Genomic DNA, 22,581 nt, shown 5'->3' on the forward strand with positions numbered 1-22,581 from the left:
AATACCGTGGTAATCTCGATCACTGCATTCATTTCACCAAGATTCGCCCTAGCCTATGCACTGCAGTAACAGCAGCAGCAGCAGCGTCACACTCCCTCTCTGATTTTTTCACCTGGCTGCAACCACCTACTAGGGAATAAGCATCATGAGAGTGAAGCTTACTTCTGAACAAACATGCATAAGATTGCCCTGCATGGTAATGTAGACTAGCACTAAACTTCTTCGCCCCAAAGTCTCTATTCACAAACAAAATAACCCAACCCCCTAACAAATGCTGCTGTCTCTCCTCCCGCTTTTTGACATCCCGCCTCTTTTAAGCCATCGCTACGGCGATTGGCAGGGGAGGCTCAACGTTCATCCCAAGAATGACGCGTGCCGTCACCGCTATTTCTCGACCGTCAGAAGCGTCTCCAAAGCCTCCCTTTGGCGTTTAATATAATCCCTGCGGTAGAAACAGGACGTGACGTAAAAGAGCCGCGTGTGTGCGACGCAGCATTAGGAAGTAGTTGAGGTAAAGTGGGGTAGAAGCGTGATAGATACGGGCCTATGATCGAGCTGGCACTAGAAAAGGGGGTGGGGGTGCAGTGGTACGTAGAGAGGTCCGGGAGTATCAAAAAGGGGTCTGTGGTAGAAGCCAAAGAGGCTCTGCGTTATCCGTCCTAGCATATGGGTAGAATTATGGAAGATATACTGGGGTGCTGTGGGGGAGATATGGGGAATGTGCTTCTTTGTCAAGGGGTCCAGGATTCTTGATAAATTGCTTTTTATCAACACTAACATTGGACCGAGAAAAGCTTCTAATTACTGAGATAAGTATGTGGGATTTTAAATTTAGTAGCTGTATGAGGAAAATTTTGCAAAGTGCTGCAAAGTACAGTATTCTATAACTTACTGGTCTTTGTAGTCTGTGACTCTTCTGACTGAGCAGGCATGCCATAGAGCCAACCAAGGTGCTTTTTAGGTCCAACTTGGTTGTCTCATGGTACGGTTCTCATTTTGAATGTGAGATGTTACTGGGCTCAGTTCAGAGACAAGCCTCTGGTCTGGGAAAAAGAAGGAAATTTGTAAGTTAAAGAATTTTCTAAAAGGCATGGCATGAACCTATAAATAAATTGAAATATTGGGGTAAGAGCCATAATTCATTGGTAACATCTTAAAGTCTAGGGTTTAGTCCCTTGTGTCTCTACTTTAAAAATAATTCAAAACTGAGGTAGAAGGTCTGAGGAAAGCCCTTGTCTGAGATCCTGGAAAGTTGTGAATTGGAGTAGACAGTAGTAGACTAGGTGGGCTCATGGTTTGACTCAAAATAAAACAGCTTCATGTGTTAATGTTTTAGTATGTTTGGTGACAGGTGAGGTTGCAGCTGGTAGCAGTTGCTGATCATGCTGCTACTAAAAGCACTGGATCACTGTTCAAATATATTATAATTATGTTTTTCTTAACATGATGGCAGAATTTTGTACAAAACCGCATTTTATAGTTCAGGTTGCTTCTGAAGAGTACAGCTGTGAGAATGATGAAGTATTTCTTAAGTGCTTCATAGATGAAGCTAAGTTAGAGGCAAGGGAAGTATCTCTAGATACAAGTATCAGTTTTTAGGTGATTCTGCAACTCGATGTGTTAAGACTTAGCCAGCCTTGTTTTACATAATGCCTGTTGCTGTCTGTCATTTTTCTTTTCTTTTTTGCCTTGGACAGAGAATCACCTTATCAGGTTCAACATGGAGTCTGAAGATGCCATTTCTCCTGAACAATTGGTTGAAGGTTTGCAGCTCTCAGAAGAACAGGCTAGTTCTCCACAGCCTGATCACAATAATGTGAATATTCCCAAGATCACCAAAGAAGGAGTGAATCAGTTACCTGAATCAGAGTCCAGAGAAGATGATGACCTCTTCCATGACTGTAATGACTCTTTTGAATTGGGAGCAGTAGAAAAGAATCACAATCCTGAAGCAGATCCTTCAGATAATCAAATAGATCCAGATGAAAAAGTCTTATTAGAGCTAGAAAAAAATATGTCTGAAGAAGAAAAACAGGTACGCTTTAATAAAACTTGCAGTCCTGCTCATGTTTCCTTAGAACTAAATTTTGCTGATTTCACTGAACTTTACACCCAGATAATTGTGCATAGGATTGCAACATGATCCTGTTCATGCTTACTTGGAAGTAAGTCCTGTTGAGTTAAGTGGATCTTATTGCCAACTTAAGTGCATACAGATGTTAAGGGTTGTATCCAACTAAATTATTCCGCATGCAGAATGACTTCTGTGAGCTCAATGGAACTTCCCCTTCCTTTCCTCCTGGCAGCCCCAAATCTGGTCTGGATGATTTGGAGGAACCCACTGAGCAGATTTTGGGTTTGTATGTGTATTGAAGGAGACAGAGCAGAAGTTCTGTTGCGCTTTTGTAAGTTGTTCTGCACACACAATGATTTAATTGGGCAGCAGCCCTGTCGGGGAACATGTTGACAATTAATTCTTCTCTGCTTTACAGATAAGGCTTGGAGGGGATGTGATTAAATTCCAGCACTGCGATTCTTCCCCCACCCTCAACTTCTTATGTGCAATTAGTCATAGATAAAAGGAATTTACAGAGACTTTTCTAGTTCTGCTATATGTCAGCCTTCCCCAACTTGGTGCCCTCCAGGTGTTTTGGACTACAACTCCCATCAGCCTCATTTATTATGGCACCAGGTTGGGGAAACCTGGCAGACGTGATTACAAGTAGTCTATTTGTTAAGTGTCTGTATTATCCACATTTCCCAGCCGCTGGCTTTTCTCTTACCACTGTCTTGTTTTGTTTCTGCTTACCTTTTTATTATTCTATTCCACTTGTCTTTCTCTGCCTTCCTAAAACAGAAATAGGCAGTGTCCACCTCCTGAACAATTGCATGCAGTATGTGCTTTTCATGGATGCCTGTGTGAGACTCTTCTATTTATTTATTTATTTTATTTATATCCCGCCCTTCCTCCCAGCAGATTTTTAAATGCAGTTTAACTTATCTGTGCCTAATTTCAGTTCTAACTTCAGTTCAGGATTTAGATAAGACAGGAGCTAAAAGCTTTTCAACATTGCACTTGTTGGAGTTCTAATACAGAGAAGGCTGCTTTTGTAATGAGATTATTTCCAGTAAGAGAAGTGTTACCAGATGCATGTGAACTTTCTTGCATGGGACCTAATTGTCTAGACATAGGTTTTTGGCCATTAATAAGCGATATTCATTCAGTATCACTAATATCCATCTAAAACAAAAAGTTAATATTTAAAGCATTTTGTTAAGTTTCCCATTCAACAAAAGCTACAGTGTTTCTGTCAAGCAGCTTACATGCCATGACTGAAGTGTGTGTGTAGTTTTGAAGTGATGTAACTGACATTCTGAGATTTTTAAAGGGGTTTAAAAATGCAGCGCTGAGGCATAACTGCTTTTTAGGATTCCCGTCTTTAGACATGATCAGTGTGTTTGTGTGTAGACAGTTAATTTCTCTCTCCTTGTATTCATGTGCAAGACAGATGTGCAACAGTGACTCAGCAATAGCAATATATAGACAATAATATGTAAACAACAAGGTCTGTGTTTTGCACTTAGAAGCAAAATAGGATTCACCACCAAGTTAACATACAACTTGTGACTAGTAAAGCTGAAGTCTTGACCTGAGCAAATATTCAGAACAAGCAAATGTGTATATATTTGCATTGCAGAGTTCTTGCTCTCTGCTAGTAATTGGGAAAAGCAATGAAAGAGCTACACAGACTGCTTACATCTTCAGCTGTATCTTGTTTGCTGCTCAGGGAAATGCATTCTTGTTCAGAAGTTGTACATTTCCCAACCTGTAATATTTTTCCTTACTTCTGGATATTTGGTCCCTTTCAGTTACCAACAAAAACCACATTGTAAAATTTCATTTGCATCCTGTGGACACCTACTACAATCTGGAGGTGGAGGGAGGATGTATGGGTAGGGAAAATGTACTAGGGTTTGATGCTTCTAAAGAGAGGCAATAATTAATGCAGTAATACATAGCTTGAATTGTTCTGTTAAACTTTGTTGCTTGGAAATGCGTATTGTGGTTGTATGCATGTGAAAGACTACCACAGTTTAATGGCTTTAAAATAGACGTTTTTTCCGCAATAGAAAAATTGACACACCTTGGTAAAGGTTTTTAAAATATTAAGAGACTGAAATGAAATTCATCTTAGGAAGAGATATACTGTTCTCTACTGTGGTAGCAAGTTCAATCTTGCGTGTGCTGGTTTAGAGCAATCAGTTACAAATGTTATATTAAAGCAGGGAATGTACAAAAACAAATGTCACTGTGTCTGTGCGTCTGCCCACATTTTTCAAGTTAAATGCAGGGTCTGTTGCCTTGCAAGCTGTCTATCTACTGGTTGAGCTCTTATGATGTCACAGGACCTCAGCTAGGAAGCAAAGTTGGGTCAGAGGCCAAGACAGTGGGAAGCCTGGCTGTCATGGATGTGAGAATAAAAAGGTTAAGGGGGTTGCTGGGACTTGAGGAAATGGGGGGAGAGGGAAGAGAAAGTGGCAGACGAAGGGGAACCAGAGGCCAATGAAAAGAGGAGTGAGTGAATAGGAGGCCAAGGGAAGGAAGGGGTGGAGAGGCAGAGACTTAAAAGAAGTTGAGAAAGTAGTAAAAGAGATAGAGTGTGTTAGTGGCTGAATATCTTCCTGTCTGTAAGCCCTTCCCCAAGGCATTGGTTGAGTTTCTCCAGGAGAGTTCAGGATAGAAAACCTTAAATAGATCTTGGGAACAGAAACTCATGTGGTAGTAAGTGAAAAGAGGAGGGGTATGAATTCTTGAAGACTTTTTTATACAAACATTGACTGTTTCTTGCCTTACCAGAAGAACATATAGCAGAAATCATTGTAAACACGAATGAACATGTTTATGAAAAGTAACTTTACTTGTGTGTACCTTCAGGGCCGGTGCCAGCCTGCCCTGGGCCCCCTGCTCCCAGACTGTGTGGGACCGCTCCACCTACTTCTTCTCTCTTTCTGCGAATGACCTGCACGCTGGGTGTGCAGGTCGCTGCCATCAACCAAGATGGCGGCAGAGGCTTCTCTAAGGGGCTGATATCCCCCACCGCCATCTTTGTTGATGCACACATGTGTGCTACGCTGCATGCACGCACGAGCCTGCCATCAATCAAGATGGCAGTAGGGGCATTAGCCCCTTAGAGAAGGCTCTGCTGCCATCTTTGTTGATGGCAGCTGCAGGCACAGCGCTCAGGGCATGCACAGAAAGGGAGAAGAGGTAGGTGGAGTGGGCAGGCGTCACGGGCCCACATGGTCTGTAAGGGGGACCTGGGAGCTCCATCTCTGTGATCTGCGGCAGGGTTGGGAATCGACCCTGCCAAGGATCGCAGAAGGGGAGGGCTACCCCCACAACCTAAGGAGGGGCCCCTCTGGGCCAAAGGGGCCCTCAGCCATGGCCTGATCTGGCCACCCTTTGGCACTGGCCCTGTGTAGCTTAAGCCACTTTTTCCTTCACATTTTTTTCAAGTGGATGAATATTCATTGTGGTTTTGGGTTTGGAGCTAGAAGACTGAGTTCATATCACTCCTCGAGCAAGTGTCTGTCAATGAACCTTAGTATCCCATATTTAATACAAAGTTACCAGGATCATAGGATTGTTGAGAGAGCAAACAAGAATCTTAATTTTTTTTTAAAAGGATTTGACATAATGTGTTGTCATAAATAAGCAATTGGTACATTCATCATGCATAAGGAAGAACCATCTCCCATTTCAGCTAGGAAAATGAAATTTGATATGGCTATAGCTTTCCTACTGGTACTATATGTAAATAGCCAAACCTTAAGAACTCTTTGTTGTTGTTTTTTGGAAATTTTGGAACGTGGCTCCCTTTTAGGACGTTACAAACATTTAAAAAGTATGTACAAAACAAAGAATCATGATATTAAATAACATAAGGTTTTTTGAAAGCTATTGCCATACTTCCGGTTCCAATTTATTCTAATTTCCATATTATCAAACTATAAGCTATTTTACTTGCTTGCTTCAGGTATTTATTATGTAATATGTGGTATTCTCTGTGTTGCAGAAAAGAAGAAATGAGAGCACAAAATTAAAAGAAGAAGGAAATGAACAGTTTAAGAGAGGAGGTAGGTGTATTACAATGGTATAATATCCAAATTGCAGTCAATGGTGACAAATGGTGCTTAGTCCTCTTTCTGTTACCTTGGCTCCTGTCTAAAGATAAATCCTATGTAGAAATAGTGATCATTGTGACCCTTATTGGAGTTTGACAAAACAAGACTAGATCAGCCATTTTTGGAATACATCCTCATGGAGAATTTCATTTTAGACCTTACCATTATATTTAGGAATTCTCTTTTGAGAGTTCTGTGAGTTAAGAATCCTGGATTGAAATCTTATTTGCACCTACTTGGGAGTAAAGCCAGGCTAGACTCTGAGATCATCTGAGGGAACCTCATTTGCAGTCCCACCAGCAAGTGTAGTGTGCCATGCTTGGATGAGCTGGGACTTTTTCTGTGATTGCACCTCAGCTCTGTAATTCCCTTCCCTTAGGGTTGTAAATGGCATTAGCTATCTGCTGTTCACTTAAAACTGATCTTTTCCTTCCAGGCATTTGGAGGTCCTGGTTAGTCTGTTTTGGAATTTTAGAGTGCCTGTTGCTGTACAGATTTATTCATTTTAATTGTGTTTTAATGATTATCTTTTAATACTCCTGGAAACTGCTTTTGGACCTTCTGGTGAAAAGCGATCTTCAAATTTTATTGAATGAATAAAATTTGCTGAACTCAATTGGATCCGCTTCTGGGTACATATAAAAATGAGTTTGTGGCAGTTTTAAAACCGATGAATGTTGTATGACATAATCTTTAAGTGGTGCCTCCAAGTTTCTCTCAGTGAGTGCTGTAACATGAATGGCTGTACTGTTGCAGGTCACGGTCCTCCTCTAGCTTGAAAAACTGGGGACCAAATCATTAGCTACTATTTTTTTCTAGTTTTTAAGGGTGAGAGGTATAGCCTCTTAAGCCTTCATGCTTCTCTGCAGGATGTCTACATAACCAGTGAGATCTTCCATTTGTGGAGGGCATAGAGATGGTCTTGCAAACAGTGGCTATAAGCCGGCTGACATGTTCCATCACTTACCCGTTATGCCTCTTTCTGTCTACCTGCCTGCTGTTCCTTGTATCCCACCTTACCTTGCTGCTTCCTCACTATTGCTCCCCTGCTCCAAATGGAAAGAGTACTACAGGGGTATGGTAGTACTTCCCTCTGAATGTTGTGGGGAGGAAGGTGGCATACCTTGGTAATATTACTTTCAGCCTGAATAAGAGTACTGTGCTGCTTTTCACTACAGCAAAAAGGAAGTGGGTGTTTGCAAGGGCAACTAGGTCTTGTCACTTAATTTGCTTACCTGGCAGCAGTTACTGCCACCTCAGTTGAGGAGAGAGGGAAAAGGCAAGTGACAGATCTGTATACAGAAATGTCCCCCCCCCCAGTCCTTGTTTATTCTGCCATGATTTGGCTGAACACATTTTAAGTGTTTTCTCTATGTATTTATAGCACCTCATACAGTATTTTTCTTATTTTAATGCAAGCATCAAGAAGTACAAATAAAAGATTGGGGGACTGTGCAATTTAGTCATTAGAGTTATGATTAAAATATATGGAGCCTTTCATCGGTCTTCTGTAAATTCATTCCAATATTTTTTTGAATATTTGTCCTCTTTCTACAGAGGAAGACAGACAGGTCTTCAGGTGGCTCAGATGAAGCTTGGTCAGTTTTAATCCAAGTGATTGTGGAGAAAAAAACTGAATTAATTTTACAGTTTTGAACTATCTTCAGTATTCGTTTGGTATATATGAGTTACTTTTCAGGATACATATTCAAATTACAAACATGTGCTCATAGTAAATACCAACAGGAAAAAAATGAGCAAACATCATTAAGAAATGATCAGAGCCCATGATGATCAAACTATCTTTAAATTTAAACAGTTCAAAAGCTGAGAAAATTATTTACCCGCAGTCCTAATTAATCCTGTGAGTAAACATTCCAAACTCATTGGCCACTATCTGATACGAAGTTAAGTCCGCTGAAATCAAGCATGCCAAAGTCAGTGTTGGATTTAGGCTAGTATTTTTCCAGGAAGTGTCCCAGTTGCTCAACCAGTGAGTTTATCCCTTTAGTCAGGATAATAGTATTCCTGATAGTTACAGAGTTAATCTCTCATCTATTTCCAACTTAAAGCAAACTTTGATTATTTAGACAATAGGATCCTTCTGTATCTGATAGAAATGTCAACGTGAACATTCTGTTGTGCCAAGAGTAGTAGTAACAATGTAGGTGTTGATTTTGTCTTGTGTCTACATTTCTTTTTGTTTGTTTCAGCAATGTATTTTTCTGAGAATTTAAATTTGGGAAAGGGGGAATCTGTTACTAGGAAAGCCTTCAAGGCATTAATTCTTTTTTTTTTTACAATAATTTTTATTCAAATTTTCATAAAACATAGAAAACAAAATCATAAAACATTCAAAGACAAAAAACAAAACAAAACAAAATGATTAAACAAAAAAAATAAAATGTTGACTTCCCATTTGTCACATATCAAATCAGTTATAGGTCTACAATATATAACAATCCTGTCTCTTAAATCATATTATAAAATCACTTTCCTCCAGTAGTTATCTTAATTAATCATCAAATCTCATAAACATTACTTTATTCTTTCCACAAAAAGTCAAAGAGAGGTTTCAATTCTTTAAGAAATATATCTATCAATTTTTCTCCAAATAAACATGTCAATTAATCCATCTCGTTAATAATTATAATAATCTTATTGTCATAACCATAGTCCAAATAAACATTTCAATTAATCCATCTCATCAGAATCTGTTAGGTCCAATAATTTCAATAGCCATTATTCCATTATCCCTATTAGTTCCATCTTCCATCTTCAATAGTCCTGTTAAGTCCAGTAATTTCAGTGTCCAATCTTCCATTATCAGTATTCCATAATAATCTTGCTGTTGTAACCATAGTCATATAATAAGAGTCTGATGGGAATTTCCTCTATCCCAAATATTTTCTTGCCATCCATTCTGAATAAGTTGCTGAAATACTGTTGTAAAGTCATATCTGTGTTCTTCTTTTTTACAAAATGCACTGGCTCATCTCTTAAGAGTTTTTCCATTGTCACATGGCTGCAGTTAATTCCATAGATTTTCTCTATATCAAGCTCCATCACATCATTCCAGTCCAGAAGATTATCCAAGCCATTGATAACTTTATCTCTAATATCTTCATTAATTTCTTCAGAGATAACGTTAAATTCCAAACAGTAGATTTTATTTCTAAAATCCATAAACTCCAGATCTTTTTCCAATTCCACATTTGTTCCAATCTCCAGGACTTGTATCTTCCCTTTATTTTTTCTTTTCTCATCTCTGATCTCATTCTCCTCTCTCACAGGATCCCCTATTTCTTTAAGCTCCTGCGTCATTTTGCTCAGTTCAATTTTCAGCTCCTTACTACCCTGTCGCAGGGTTTGTTTCGTTATCTCAATCTCATCCATTATTTTCTGAAACATAGTTACTTCCAGATTCTCAGCCACTTTCTTGATTGCCATTTTTAAAACCACGAAAACAAAGCAAAATAAAAATAAAGAAGAACCACTTCTTATTTCAGCAACAATTGGGTTAATATTCCAGGCTTGATGACATCACAGTATAAACAGAGCAACCTGCCTTATCTCTCTATGTTCAAGAATGCAAAACAAATTTAGTTGCCAGCATCAAAACAGTTAGTGGCGTCGTGAAGAAGCAGATTCGTCAAAATAAAATAGACCAAAAAGAGAATAGTCCCAGACAATATAATATTCCTTGGAATAGAAATCAGGAATAGAAATCCCTCTTCTGTTTATTATCTTTAGAATGCACTTCCAGGACAGCTTTTTGCGACAGAAACAGAGATAAGCTGTTAATTTCATGAATAACAGAAAAGAGTTATATCTCACCCAGAAGTTGTCCAAAGCCGATCAATCTGACAAATCTCCTTTTGCTGTAACAATTTAAACCAAGTAAAAAAAAATAATAGAAAGAAGGGTGCTTGCCTGTTAGCCCGTTCTCTCTTTAAAGAAAAGATAAACGTATCGCTTAAGCAGATAGAGCTTGTTAGAAAGTCCGTCCGGCATTGTTGGCTGGACCTTATCTCATAAATTAATGAAATCCAGTCCTCCCAACAAAAACAGGCTTTTGAGGTTGATCTCTACGTTTCTCCCTGCCCGGGAGAAATTTCATCAGTCAAAAAAAAAAATGTTCTGACTGATTTATATCTGAATAAGCTTCTTTTGAGGCGGGAGCCCGTCCCAAAAGCAGGCACAAGCGAAGTCACCCTTCCCGGAAGTCAAGGCATTAATTCTTGTGTGTGGATTTACTAACTTCCATCTTAACATTTCATTTAAACTTCAGAATATAAAGAAGCTGAAGATGCTTATGGAAAAGCCCTACAGGTCTGTCCAGCCTGTTGTAACACAGACAGATCTATTTTGTATTCAAACAGAGCTGCAGCAAGAATGAAACAGGTAATGTTCATCTCAGAGACTGGGAAGTTGCAAGAACGGATGCGATGACTGTCATGTTCATTTTCTCTTTGAGCTAAATACATACGTTACAGCTGAAGGCTGTTCTGTTTGTTCTGTTAGATTTTTTTTTCATTGTGGGAGTAGATAGGAGCGATGCTGAATGAAAAAAGTAAAACAAAGACTCTCTGTTGAGCAACATGCCAGCACAATCTATTATCGGGCTTCAACAATATCACTTGCCACAGTGAGTGTGGTGCTGACCATTGGCAAACGTGATGAATGATGAACCTTCCCCTCACTTTGGAGCTGCAGGGGTGGGCAGAGATCATCTGAGCAGTTGCATGGCAATCCCTGCCAGCTCCAAAGTTGTGGTTTGTTTGCCAGTTGTATGGCCTAGTTACCTGGAGATCCACTGCCAGAGCAGGAAAGGCAGGCAGAGAGGGTTGAATGCTGCTGCTCAACTGGGCATGCTTCCTAATGGCTCTTCTCCCAGGAGGAGAGGACAGAAGGATGTTAGAAGGTGCTCAGGATGCTTTTAAGCAGAAGTGCACAACCTGGCATGTTCCTTCTTGGTTCTTCCCCTAGAAAGGGGTGTTGAATGCAGTGTATGAAGGGACTGCAGGCACTTTCAGGCAAACCCATGTGTGCTGTCCTTGGGAAAGGCTGGTGGAAGGGAGAGAAGAGTCACTGGTGACTACAACTTTTGGCTTGGCCAGAAAGGCCAACCAAAAACTATAGGCCCCTGTCTATCACACCAACAAAACAGTAATACAGTATTAGTATTGCTTATTGTAGTCAAAGTTAGTTGGGATTAACAATTAAGACTATGTGTCTAGTATGGCATGGTTTGCTTTTATTTTCCAGTAAATATAGAACCCTGGGGATAAGCTGAATTGCCTTTTTGCAGCTGCTCAGCACACTTGCATACAGTGAGTTTCTTTGTGTGAGAGCTTGTCCACAAATGTTAATCATATTTTCCTTAGCTTCTGGTTTAGCCAAATCATTCCCCTTGTAGTTCTGGAATAAGACATCTAGAACATGCTTCTTTGTTACTTATTCAAACCTTTTAATGTTTACAGCGTATTGCAAAGAATAAGCCTATGATTTCTAGAAAGATATAGTGTTAAATGTGAATGCCACCTCTTCTTTTATAGGACAAGAAAGAAATTGCCATAAGTGATTGCAGCAAAGGTACTGTTTTTCTGCTATTGTGTTCTTTATTGTGAAAACCTGTTGCCTTGATCTTGGTAAGGCTGCTACCTAGAGCAGGGAACTTTGTACTCCCAGGGCCCTCTTGAGAGGATTGAAAATTGCTGAGGCTCACCAGTGGAAGTACAGGGATGGAGCCAATCACAAAATGGTGGTGGATGGAAGCAGAATTTCACATAGTCAGCTGGCATTATTGACATTTTCTATTGACAGCTAATCCCTCTTTAGAAGTGGCTAAATTCTTTTCCATGGCATTTTCCTTGTCGCAAAGAGTTCCATAATTGAGCTTTCCTCAAGCTAAGTACAGACTTTAGCTCTGGAGCTATTATCACTTGCCCCCCTTATTTTAGGCAGAATTTGTTAATATAGAGGCTTTAAGCGGATACTGCTTTTCATTTTAAATTTTCCCTTCCTCTCTTCACAGATGCTTTCAAAGTATTTTTACTCATCTCATGTAATTTATTCTCCCCTTTTCCTTTTACACTTAAATTGTACCTTATCCCTCCAAAACTGCCAGTACTTTCACCTCTCCTTCCTTTTACATTCACTTCTTCCTAAAACAGTTTTTCTCATTTACCCTCTTTTTCTCTATTCCGGGTTTATTATTTTTAATTATTTTTTTAAAAGGTTCACCTTTTTATCTCTTTCTAATTTGCTTTAACACCTTCCCTAGCCCTTTCCGCTCAGAGGAGGAAGACCTCCTTTCCTTCTCATTCCCTACCTCCTAGACATCTTTGTGTCCCAACCAGCTTTATTCAGTTGATGCAAGTGTTGGTCCAACCAAAAGGCTATGGCGTGGCCAGAGGGGTGGGGCAGGCAAGTGTGTGTGGAGTGTGTGGAGTGTGAGAGAGAGAGGAGAGAGAGAGAGAGACTAGGCAGCTTGTGGGAGTGAGACCTACCTGAAAGTGGACTGAGGACCACAGATGGTTTCTGGCCCACGGTATGAGAAATCCTGTTCTAAAGTGGAGGTGGAGAACTGCATTTGGCTGGCTGATCAGACTGATCTCTACTCCACCTCTGTGGGCCAAGTTTGATAGATGGGTGAGTGCTGCCCACCTGGTGTCACAATGATGTCAAGTGATCTGATTTTTGCCTGCAGGGTTTAAAATCAAATTGTGTGGGCAAAGGCACATTCCACAAAGTGCTAATGATCATCTTATTGTCAGGTCTTGCAGAGCTCTATGCATGCTGCACCAAAAACACTAATGATCAGCTGATTGTTGGGTTGTGCAGAGCCCTGTGCACAGTGAGAGAGTGCCACTGTCAGCTTTCACCCTTGGGTTGTACTGCCACCACCCTCCTCTTTACCGCTGACCCTGGCTTGGAGGGCCAGGCCTTATGAGCAAATTATTTGCCCTGAGCAAGTGAGCATCCAGCTAGCATCTCCATCTCTAAGAGAACAGGGGCGATTTATTTCCTTGAAGATCCATGCGGGTACACCTGTGTAGCATGAAACCAATTAGCTGAACAAGAATGGAGTCCCTTCAACCTGTCACAAATGCACTCCATTCCCAAAGCCCAATTTAAGAAGGGCTTAATGGTACTTTGAGAAAATAAAAAAGAGTAGAAATGCATCTATTGGTAGTGGCAGGTGAGGGACACAGGAATAATGGCAAGACATTCTACATTTATTTATTTATTTATAAACATATTTGCATGCCACTATTCTTTTTTTTAAAAAAACCAAAGAGGTTTACAACAAATAAAGTGTACAATGAAAACCATTAAAATGTGGTAAAAACAAAGGACAACTAGTGCAAAAAGACATCATCTTGATTACCTGTATAAGCTTGGTAGAACAAAAAGGCTTTCAGCAGGCGTTTAAAGGTTACAACAGAAGGCACCTGCTCAGTCTCGGTTGGCAGAGCTTTCCAGAGAACTGGGGCAATTTATGGGTTTTGTCATCCTGGTGGCTTTGGTGACAGCTTGCCTGGTGCAGTCAGTGGGTTTAGTTGCACATACACAGGAAAGCACTCTTAACATTTTATTTTATTTATTTTATTTTATTCAATTTCTATACCGCCCACAGCCCGAAGGCTCTCAGGGCGGTGCACAACATAGGATAAAATACAATAGAATCACAAAAACAGTAAAAGCATACATATTAAACAATTAAACGACCTGATATACATTAAAAGCTAAAAGATAGATTAAAATGCCTGGGAGCATAAAAAGATTTTAACCTGGCGCCGAAAAGATAAAAGTGTAGGCGCCAGGCGCACCTCATCAAGGAGACTGTTCCATAATTCGGGGACAACCACCGAAAAGGCCCTAGATCTTGTTACAACCCTCCGAGCTTCTCTGTGAGTCGGAACTTGGAGGAGGGCCTTAGATGTTGAATGTAGTGAACGGGTAGGTTCATATCGGGAGAGGCGTTCTGCTAGGTATTGTGGTCCCGTGCCGTGTAAGGCTTTATAAGTCAAAACTAGCACTTTGAATTTGGCCCGGAAACAGATAGGTAGCCAGTGCAAACGAGCCAGAACAGGTGTTATATGTGCGGACCGCCTAGTCCTCGTCAACAGTCTAGCTGCTGCGTTTTGCACTAGCTGTAGTTTCTGAACTGTCTTCAAAGGCAGCCCCACGTAGAGCGCATTGCAGTAATCCAATCTAGAGGTTACCAGAGCATGCACAACTGAAGCGAGGTCGTCGCTTTCCAGATAGGGATGTAGCTGGGCTACCAACCGAAGGTGGTAGAACGCATTCCGTGCCACCGAGGCCACCTGCGCCTCGAGAGACAGGAATGGATCAAAAAAGAACCCCCAAGCTACGAACCTGTTCTTTCAGGGGGAGTGTAACCCCATCTAGAACAGGTTGAACATCCAGCATCTGGTCAGAGAAGGCGCTCACCAACAGCGTCTCAGTCTTGTCAGGATTGAGCCTCAGTTTATTAGCTATCATCTAGTCCATTATCGCGGCCAGGCAACGGTTCAGCACATTAACAACCTCACCTGAGGAAGATGAAAAGGAGAAATAGAGTTGCGTGTCATCAGCATACTGGTGACAACGCACTCCAAAGCTCCTGATGACCGCACCCAGCGGCTTCATGTAGATGTTAAAAAGCATAGGGGACAGGACCGATCCCTGCGGGACTCCACAATGGAGAGTCCAGGGTGTCGAACAATGCTCCCCAAGCCCTACCCTCTGGAGACGGTCCACCAGGTAGGAGCGGAGCCACTGCCAAGCAGTACCTCCAACTCCCAACTCCGTGAGTCTCCCCAGAAGGATACCATGGTCGATGGTATTAAAAGCAGCTGAGAGATCAAGGAGAATCAACAGAGTAACACTCCCTCTGTCCCTCTCCCAACATACAGGGCGACCAAGGCTGTTTCAGTGCCAAAACCGGGCCTAAAACCGGATTGAAACGGATCTAGATAATCGGTTTCATCCAAGAGCACCTGGAGCTGGCTGGCGACCACCCGTTCTAAGACCTTGCCCAGGAATGGAACATTCGCTACCGGTCTATAGTTGTTCAAATTATCTGGGTCCAGGGAAGGTTTCTTCAGGAGTGGTCTCACTACTGCCTCTTTTAAGCAACTAGGGACCACTCCATCTCTCAAGGAGGCATTTATCACTTCTCTGGCCCAGCCGGCTGTTCCAACCCTGCCAGCTTTCACTAGCCAAGAGGGGCAAGGATCCAGTACAGAGGTGGTTGCACGCACCAGTCCAAGCACCTTGTCAACGTCCTCAAGCTGTACCAACTGAAACTCATCCAATAAATGAGGACAAGACCGTGCTCCGGATACCTCATTAGGTTCAACTGCCATAATATTGGAGTCTAAGTCCCAGCGGATGCATGAGATTTTATCTTGGAAGTGCCCAGCGAACTCGTTACAGTGTGTTTCTGAAGGTTCTATAATATCCTGAGGACTAGAATGTAAAAGCCCTCGGACAATTTTAAAGAGCTCCGCTGGGCGGTTGAGAGATGATTTAATGGTGGCAGCGAAGTATCGCTTTTTCGCTGCCCTCACCGCTTCTGTATACAACTTAGTGGAGGCACTTACCAAGGCATAATTGCATCTGTCAGGAGTACGCCTCCATCTGCACTCAAGCCTTCTCCTCTCTTGCTTCATCGCTCTCAGCTCCGGGGTATACCATGGGGCTGCCTGAGGTCTGCATGGGATAGGGCACACAGGAGCGATCGTGTCCACGGCCCGGGCCATTTCCGTATTCCACAGTTCGACCAGGGCTTCGACAGGAGCGCCTGTCTTATCAGCCGGAAAATCCCCCAGAGCCCTTTGGAAACCCAGAGGATCCATTAGTCTCCGAGGTCGGACCAGCTTAATAGGTCCTCCACCCTTGCGGAGGGAAAGGGTGGCTGTAAGCCTAAACTTCAGCAAGCGGTGATCTGTCCATGACAATGGGATCGATAAAAAACTCCCCACCTCCAGATCACCATCTCCATGTCCAGTGGCAAAGATCAAATCAAGAGTGTGCCCCGACACATGCGTTGGGCCAGTGGCAAATTGAGACAGCCCCATGGTTGCCATGGAGGCCATGAAGTCTTGTTTTGGAAAGTTGGGGGGATGGGCAATGGAGGGGTATTTGTTAACACAGAAAATTCTCAACTTCCCTGCTAGACACCATCTTGCAAAGAGTTACTCACCTTATGGATTCAAAAGTGGCAAAGACATGACATCCCCTCCCAGAAGGAATGGGAGGCTAGAAAAGTTTTGCATCTTAAAGAGAAACCCTTGGCAGGGTGGATCTGTGTCACACTTATCCTATTTTTTTAAAAAAGGAGAGGTAGGATGGAAGTGTAACTGAGATTAAGTGGCTTCCAGGATTCATGATGGAATGATTAGGAATGATGGGTCCAAGCTGAAGGCCAGGTAGTTTAGCTATAGGTGTTGTCTTAAAGGATTTTTCATGGGATGCGTCTGTGAGCCTCTGTTGTAGGTGTGTCTTCTGTCAGTGTTTTGAATTAGGCTCTAACCTTAAATAAATTTTCTCGTGGATTAACTGTGAGAATCCACCCTGGGAAGATTCAATTTAAATAATTTTTTAAAATCAGTTTTTCAGTTGGTGTTTCAGTTACTTTCAAAATAAAGGTGCCTGCTCTTAACAAATGAAGTTGACTCCAAGGGATCAGCTCTGTGTACGTGGGTCAGTCCTGCGTATGTTTACTCAAAATTTATAGATCGAATTCAAGATGGTGCATGTAGGATTGCAGCCTTCGAATCCCTATATAAAAGATTAGTGAGATATTTTGATCACTTATATTTGCTATGACTGTCCATATAAGCAAACATTAATAATGTTTACTGATGAATCCACTCAAGGAACAGTCACTAGATGACAACATTTAGTGCCAGCGCTATCCTATAGCCTAGGTGTATCCAAAGAAAGGCTAACTCAACTGGAACCTGCTAGATATACTATAGGCTTGGAGGAAAATGTTTCCTACCTCAGTTTTTCTACTATTGCTTTAATTCTGTTTTATAGCCCTGGAATTAAATCCAAACTATATCAAGGCACTGCTCAGGAGAGCAGAACTATATGAAAAAACAGAAAAGTTGGATGAAGCCTTGGAAGACTACAAAAACTTGATGGAAAAAGATCCATCAATCCATCAAGCAAGAGAAGCTTGTATGGTAAGCTTCTTTTCCCCTAATAATGGAGTGGATGGCACTTGATGAAAATGTTGGACATGAGTATTACATTTAAATCTTTAAATATAGACATGTAATCTAATTATCCTTATCCATTGGCACGTAACACATTTTCTTCCTACTATTCAAAAAGGAAATTATCTGGAGAATCCCTTTGAGAATTTTTTCCCTAGGGGACTTGAACAGGAAACAATACAGTACATAACGAACAATATATTTCCCCTCTTCCTTGCCACAAGTACATAAACAATGATTTACAGATATTCTAGCATATATCCCATCCAAATATGCTGTGGCTATACTTTGGAATTTCAGTGCTGTAAACGCTTTTTTCATCACATCAACAGATAATTCAAAAAAATAATCTAGAAGACCATAATTAAATTGTAAAAATTGTATAGTTTGGAGAGGACATCTAGCTAATACTACTCTTTAACTTTTTAAAACTATTTTTAATACATTCTTTGCAACTTATAAGGGTTGCTGCTTTGAGGACATCAACAATTAGTCTATACTTGATTATAAGGGTTTCACATTTAGCAACCAAACTTTGTACAGATCTACTAGAAATTTGCTCCAAATAACATTTTTGCTTAGCCTTGCTTCTGGCATATGTTGTAATTTCAGCCCATATGGAAGCAAGGCACTATGAATAGTGAACAATATGGAAAAGCATCAATGATTAAAGAGTGACCTCAGAAAGAAAATTTGAATGGTTTCCAGTTAGGCAGCATGTATCCAAGCCAACACTATGTACATCATAACACCATTTTCAAAATAGCATTGCATTGTACCCAGCTGAACACTGGCCATGAGTGTTCCCTCTGGATTATTTTGCTTACCAAGTAGTGCATCAAACTATGCACCATATATCATGGGTGAATAAACATATTGTCAAACCAACTTTGTTAAACTGATCCTCTTTTTTTGTTTTTCTTAGCGATTGCCGAGACAAATCGAAGAACGTAATGAGAAACTTAAGGAAGAGATGTTGGGTAAGTAGCTTGCATGACAGTTTCCATGGGTTGGTATAAAGGATGAATTTCTTACACAATTTTCTCTGCAGACAAAGTAGTGACATCTCTTGATACTCAAGGACTAACTTGCTCTGGGTTTCAGAGATTTTCATATTTCAGAACACTCTCAGAGCATTCCGAGCTCCACAAACACCAAAGCTTGTGAAATGTTACTTTTAAGTTGTTGATTTGGAAATCCTGTTCTCTTAAGTTTCTTTAATTGGAGAGTAAGAATTGCTTGGAAGTTGAAAACAAGCAATTGGATACATTTATTTCACTCTAGAGATCTATGGGATGGGTTGCATGTTTGAGGAACATCTTGTTTACCTCCCAGATGATTGGAAAGGGAGTGTTTGCACTGGGCCTCCTAGAGCCCAGTAGGAGAAGCAGCAGCAGCTCTTCATGGATGCAGCAGGTCTGCGGGTTGTGGATGTGAGAGACAGAGAGAGACAGAGAATAATAATAATAATAATAAATTTTATTTCTAGGCCGCCTATCTGGCCGCACAAGCGGCCACTCTAGGCGGCGTACAAGATAAAGTAAAATACAACATACAAACTACATAAAAACCCAAGAACTACAATATAAAACGGGGGGGAAAGCAGCAAAACAAAAACAAAACAAAAGACAAAAACCCAGGCCACCTCACCAGCCGGCTTATGTATCCCTCCAAAGAGGGACAGGTGGTGAGAATCAGTCCTAGCTGGCTGGGTACCTGGGGCCTGGTCCTGCCAGGCAGAAGTCCCACAGGGAAGGGTGGTGGAGGTGGTGGTCCCGCAGCAGCAGCAGCAGCAGCAGCCTCTCCTTCCCTTGGCAGTGATGGTCTCTTCCTCCTGCAGGCACTGAGAGAGACAGAGAGAGAGAGAGACAGAGAGAATTGCCTGAGGAAACTAGCCCTGGATTTTGGCAGCAAGGGTGACCTATGTGTGGAAACATATTTTTGTGTATGATTCACCGTTTTGGGGCCAGTATGTTCTGTAGACTTATGAACAAAGATTTGTTTTTACATCAGTTTTTTAAAAGTCCTTTTTATTTTAAAAAGTAAGCCTTGCTGCAAAATCAATTTTTCACTGTAATAGTAAGTTTCATCTTGCAGTGTGAAGGAATGTGTGTGTGTGTGGGGGGGAACCCACACATGAAATGATTGCCAACAATTCTTGAATGACATTAGTTAGCAAGAAACTGAAATAAATAATCTAAGTAGGGATACATGAAGGTACTGCATGTGAAGGGAAGATCAAATGTTAATTTTTGTTATATGTTTGATTGCAAAGGAAAATTTCAAGAAAAATGTGGTAAAATTCTTGAAAAAACATCAGATTTTAGAACTTATTGCTCTATTTCCAGATACTTTAAAAGGGGCAGGAGGAGGGAAGAAAATAGCTTGCATAAATCAGTAGCATCTCCTTTGAAAAACTGTCATGTAAATTTGGAGATGGATTTTCAAATGTGGTTCTGTGAAGAGCATTTTTGGCAGGCCCAGTGCTAGTGTATGGTGAGGTAGGGCCGTGGCTGAGGGCCCCTGTAACCTTGAAGGGCCTCTCCTTATGCTGGGAGGGTGGAGCTGTCCTCTGTGATCCATACCAGCATTGCGCTGTGGGACCCGGTAACCCGATGCTGCCATGGATTGCAGAGTGGGAGCTCCTACACAACACTCCCCCAATACAGGTAGCATGGGCTTAAATAAGCCTGCCTGCCCCCCACATTAACATGTTAGCATGCTGAGTGTGCATGCCTGCCATCATCCACGATGGTGGTGGGGGCATCCCTAAGAGGTTGATGCCGCTGTCACCATTTTGGGTGATGGTAGGCATGCGCAGTGTGCTGACAAGCAGGTAGGTAGGGTGAGTGGGCCTAAATAAACCCCGCGCTGCCTGCATTGGAGGGGGTGTTCGAGAATATGACACTGTGGGCCTAGGGCAGGCTGGTGCCCAAGATTTTTGGGATTCTGTGGGAGGCACATTCTGAAAGGCAAATTCCGATAGATTTAGATTTGTGCCCCTCTGGACTGCATTCAGTGACCACACTCATAACGCCAGAAATAGCTGACCAGTTTGATTCTGCCAAATACTCATATCTCAGCAATATACCGATTATATACTCATTGAATGAGTATACTCATATCTCAGCAATATACTGAGTGAATTTCCCTCCCCTCTAATGCTGTTGAAAATGGGCACCCCAGTGAAAACTACCTGTATCGAGGAGTTTGTGGATCTCACCTGGATCTGACCTATCCATGTAGTTCTGGGCATGATCTTCTTTTTAATGAGATGCTGTGCCTCAACACCAACATTTACATGGGATGTCAAATCCTAAATTTGAAAGTTATCTAGATTTTATTATCTAAAATCCTGATCAGAGGCAGATTAGTGGATGATGATCCTTAACAGTTTGAAAGGCAAAGCAGGCAGCAACACTGTCAATTCTGTCTGCAATACAGTTCAACTAGAGAGACTAACTTTTGTTTCAGTATCTGCAGCAGAACAGTTTAAAGACAGCAAGTGTGTCAACATAATACTGAACCCCAAAATGCCACACACATCTTTCAGGCTTTTGTGGATATTTCTGAACAATATATAACAATGCAGTAGGTACCTGAATGAAAGCATTTTGGTAATAATCAATTTAATTGTGTATTAAAAAGGTTGAGTTCTTGCTGACAAATAGTGATAAAGCTCACATTTGAAGATGATTCGGGGTAAAAGTTTGGTGCTGGTCTTTAACAGTTGTATTCACATTAGCTGGCCATTCTAACCAGTTCTTAAGCTTCTGGTCCCAGGCCAATGTTGTTTTTCAATTTATACAAGCTTGAATTGTTTGCTTTATGTGGAGCATGGCATGCTTATCCAACACAGACTTTGCCCTCTTATCTCTTACCCATGTACTTAGTTTCATTTTGATATTTCATGGTTTTCAGGCAGGCTTTACTTGCTTTGTAGCTTCTAGTTTAAAAGAATTCTGTATCAGCACTCCCCCCCCCCATGTTACTACTAAGCAGTTATAAGTTTGAGGGTAAATTTATTAGCTATACATAAAACACTGTTCTCGATGAATCAGCTTTTGCTGTACTCAAACTAGTCCAATCCTAGAAAAGCATGGATTGGACACAATGATTAACACTTTAACGTAAGTAACTTGAGACTTATGAGACCTGCATTAGAGCAGGGGGTTGGACTTGATGGACTTATAGGCCCTTTCCATCTACTCTATGATTCTATGAAACAGAAGACTTAAGTGAGTGGCACCTTTTCTATAGCAGCCTGTTTTCAAACGACCAATTTCCTTCTGCTGCTTAGTATCACGAGGAAGGTGCTGTACAGAACATGGCCATTCCTGTGTTAGTTAGCACTCTTGAACGATTGAGTACTTGCAGCCATTTCCTCTGCAGTTCCTCATTATTGACAACATTCATGCAGCAAGGAACATTCCTTCCATCACTGATTTTATATAAGTTCTTGTACATGTTGGGCGGTACATTTCTTCCTTGGTGTATTGCAGGCAAACTGAAAGATCTTGGGAACTTGGTTCTCCGCCCTTTTGGCCTATCGACAGAGAACTTCCAGGTGAAGCAGGATTCATCCAGTGGCTCATACTCTATCAACTTTGTTCAAAATCCAAACAACAACCGATAACATAAGCCCAACCTACTCATGGTAAAAAGTTTGGTGTCGGAATTTGATGGAGGTGGTTCAGTGAATGCAGAAAGAGGATGAATAAACATTTAATGCCTAACATTTTTATCTAAATGTAAAGATTTGAACATAGTCCTATGCATTTTTCTGTGGGATACTTTAGCAGGTGTGAGTAACAGAGCAAAGCAATCTGACTTCTGCTGTAATCTTAGATGCACTTTATTCACTCTTCATCCTCCCTTGTGAGGAGAGGGGAGGAGAGTTTGGTTTTGGTAAATAGAAGAATTTCAGTGCTCCCATACCTGAAGTACAACCATTCTGTGTTTGCCTGAAGTTTGCAAATGTGTGTGTGCAAATGAGAGGGCTGACCTCTTTCTATTCAGAGAGAATACTTTATTGTTGTAAGTGTAATAAAACATTGATTATAGCAACCTCTGCTATCAGTACAAAACAAATCCTGTGAAACATTGTGAGTGGGTGTCTGGTGTACTTATCCTACCATTTTTTAAAGTAGTTGCAGAA

The 22,581-nt window shown here is 41.2% G+C and overlaps 2 protein-coding genes across 3 annotated transcripts in view; both read left to right on the forward strand.

Moving 5' to 3' along the window:
* Nucleotides 1–22,581, forward strand: part of PTTG1 (PTTG1 regulator of sister chromatid separation, securin) — a 294,965-nt gene that overhangs the window by 93,402 nt on the left and 178,982 nt on the right. The window lies entirely within an intron of this gene.
* TTC1 (tetratricopeptide repeat domain 1) lies at nucleotides 363–22,490 on the forward strand. Of its 2 annotated transcripts, none has more exons than XM_061616753.1 (8): nucleotides 363–511; nucleotides 1,698–2,035; nucleotides 6,078–6,138; nucleotides 10,478–10,590; nucleotides 11,745–11,781; nucleotides 17,242–17,390; nucleotides 18,349–18,403; nucleotides 21,926–22,490. In XM_061616753.1, exons 2-8 carry the CDS (start codon nucleotides 1,721–1,723, stop codon nucleotides 22,057–22,059), a joined length of 864 nt encoding a protein of 287 aa, XP_061472737.1. In that variant the 5' UTR covers nucleotides 363–511; nucleotides 1,698–1,720; the 3' UTR covers nucleotides 22,060–22,490. The 2 variants fall into 2 exon arrangements, with proteins under 2 accessions (XP_061472737.1, XP_061472738.1); XM_061616754.1 differs by lacking the exon at nucleotides 363–511 and adding an exon at nucleotides 519–813.

Source organism: Rhineura floridana, chromosome 3 (genome assembly GCF_030035675.1).
Source record: "Rhineura floridana isolate rRhiFlo1 chromosome 3, rRhiFlo1.hap2, whole genome shotgun sequence".
Classification (NCBI taxonomy): Eukaryota; Metazoa; Chordata; class Lepidosauria; order Squamata; family Rhineuridae; genus Rhineura; species Rhineura floridana.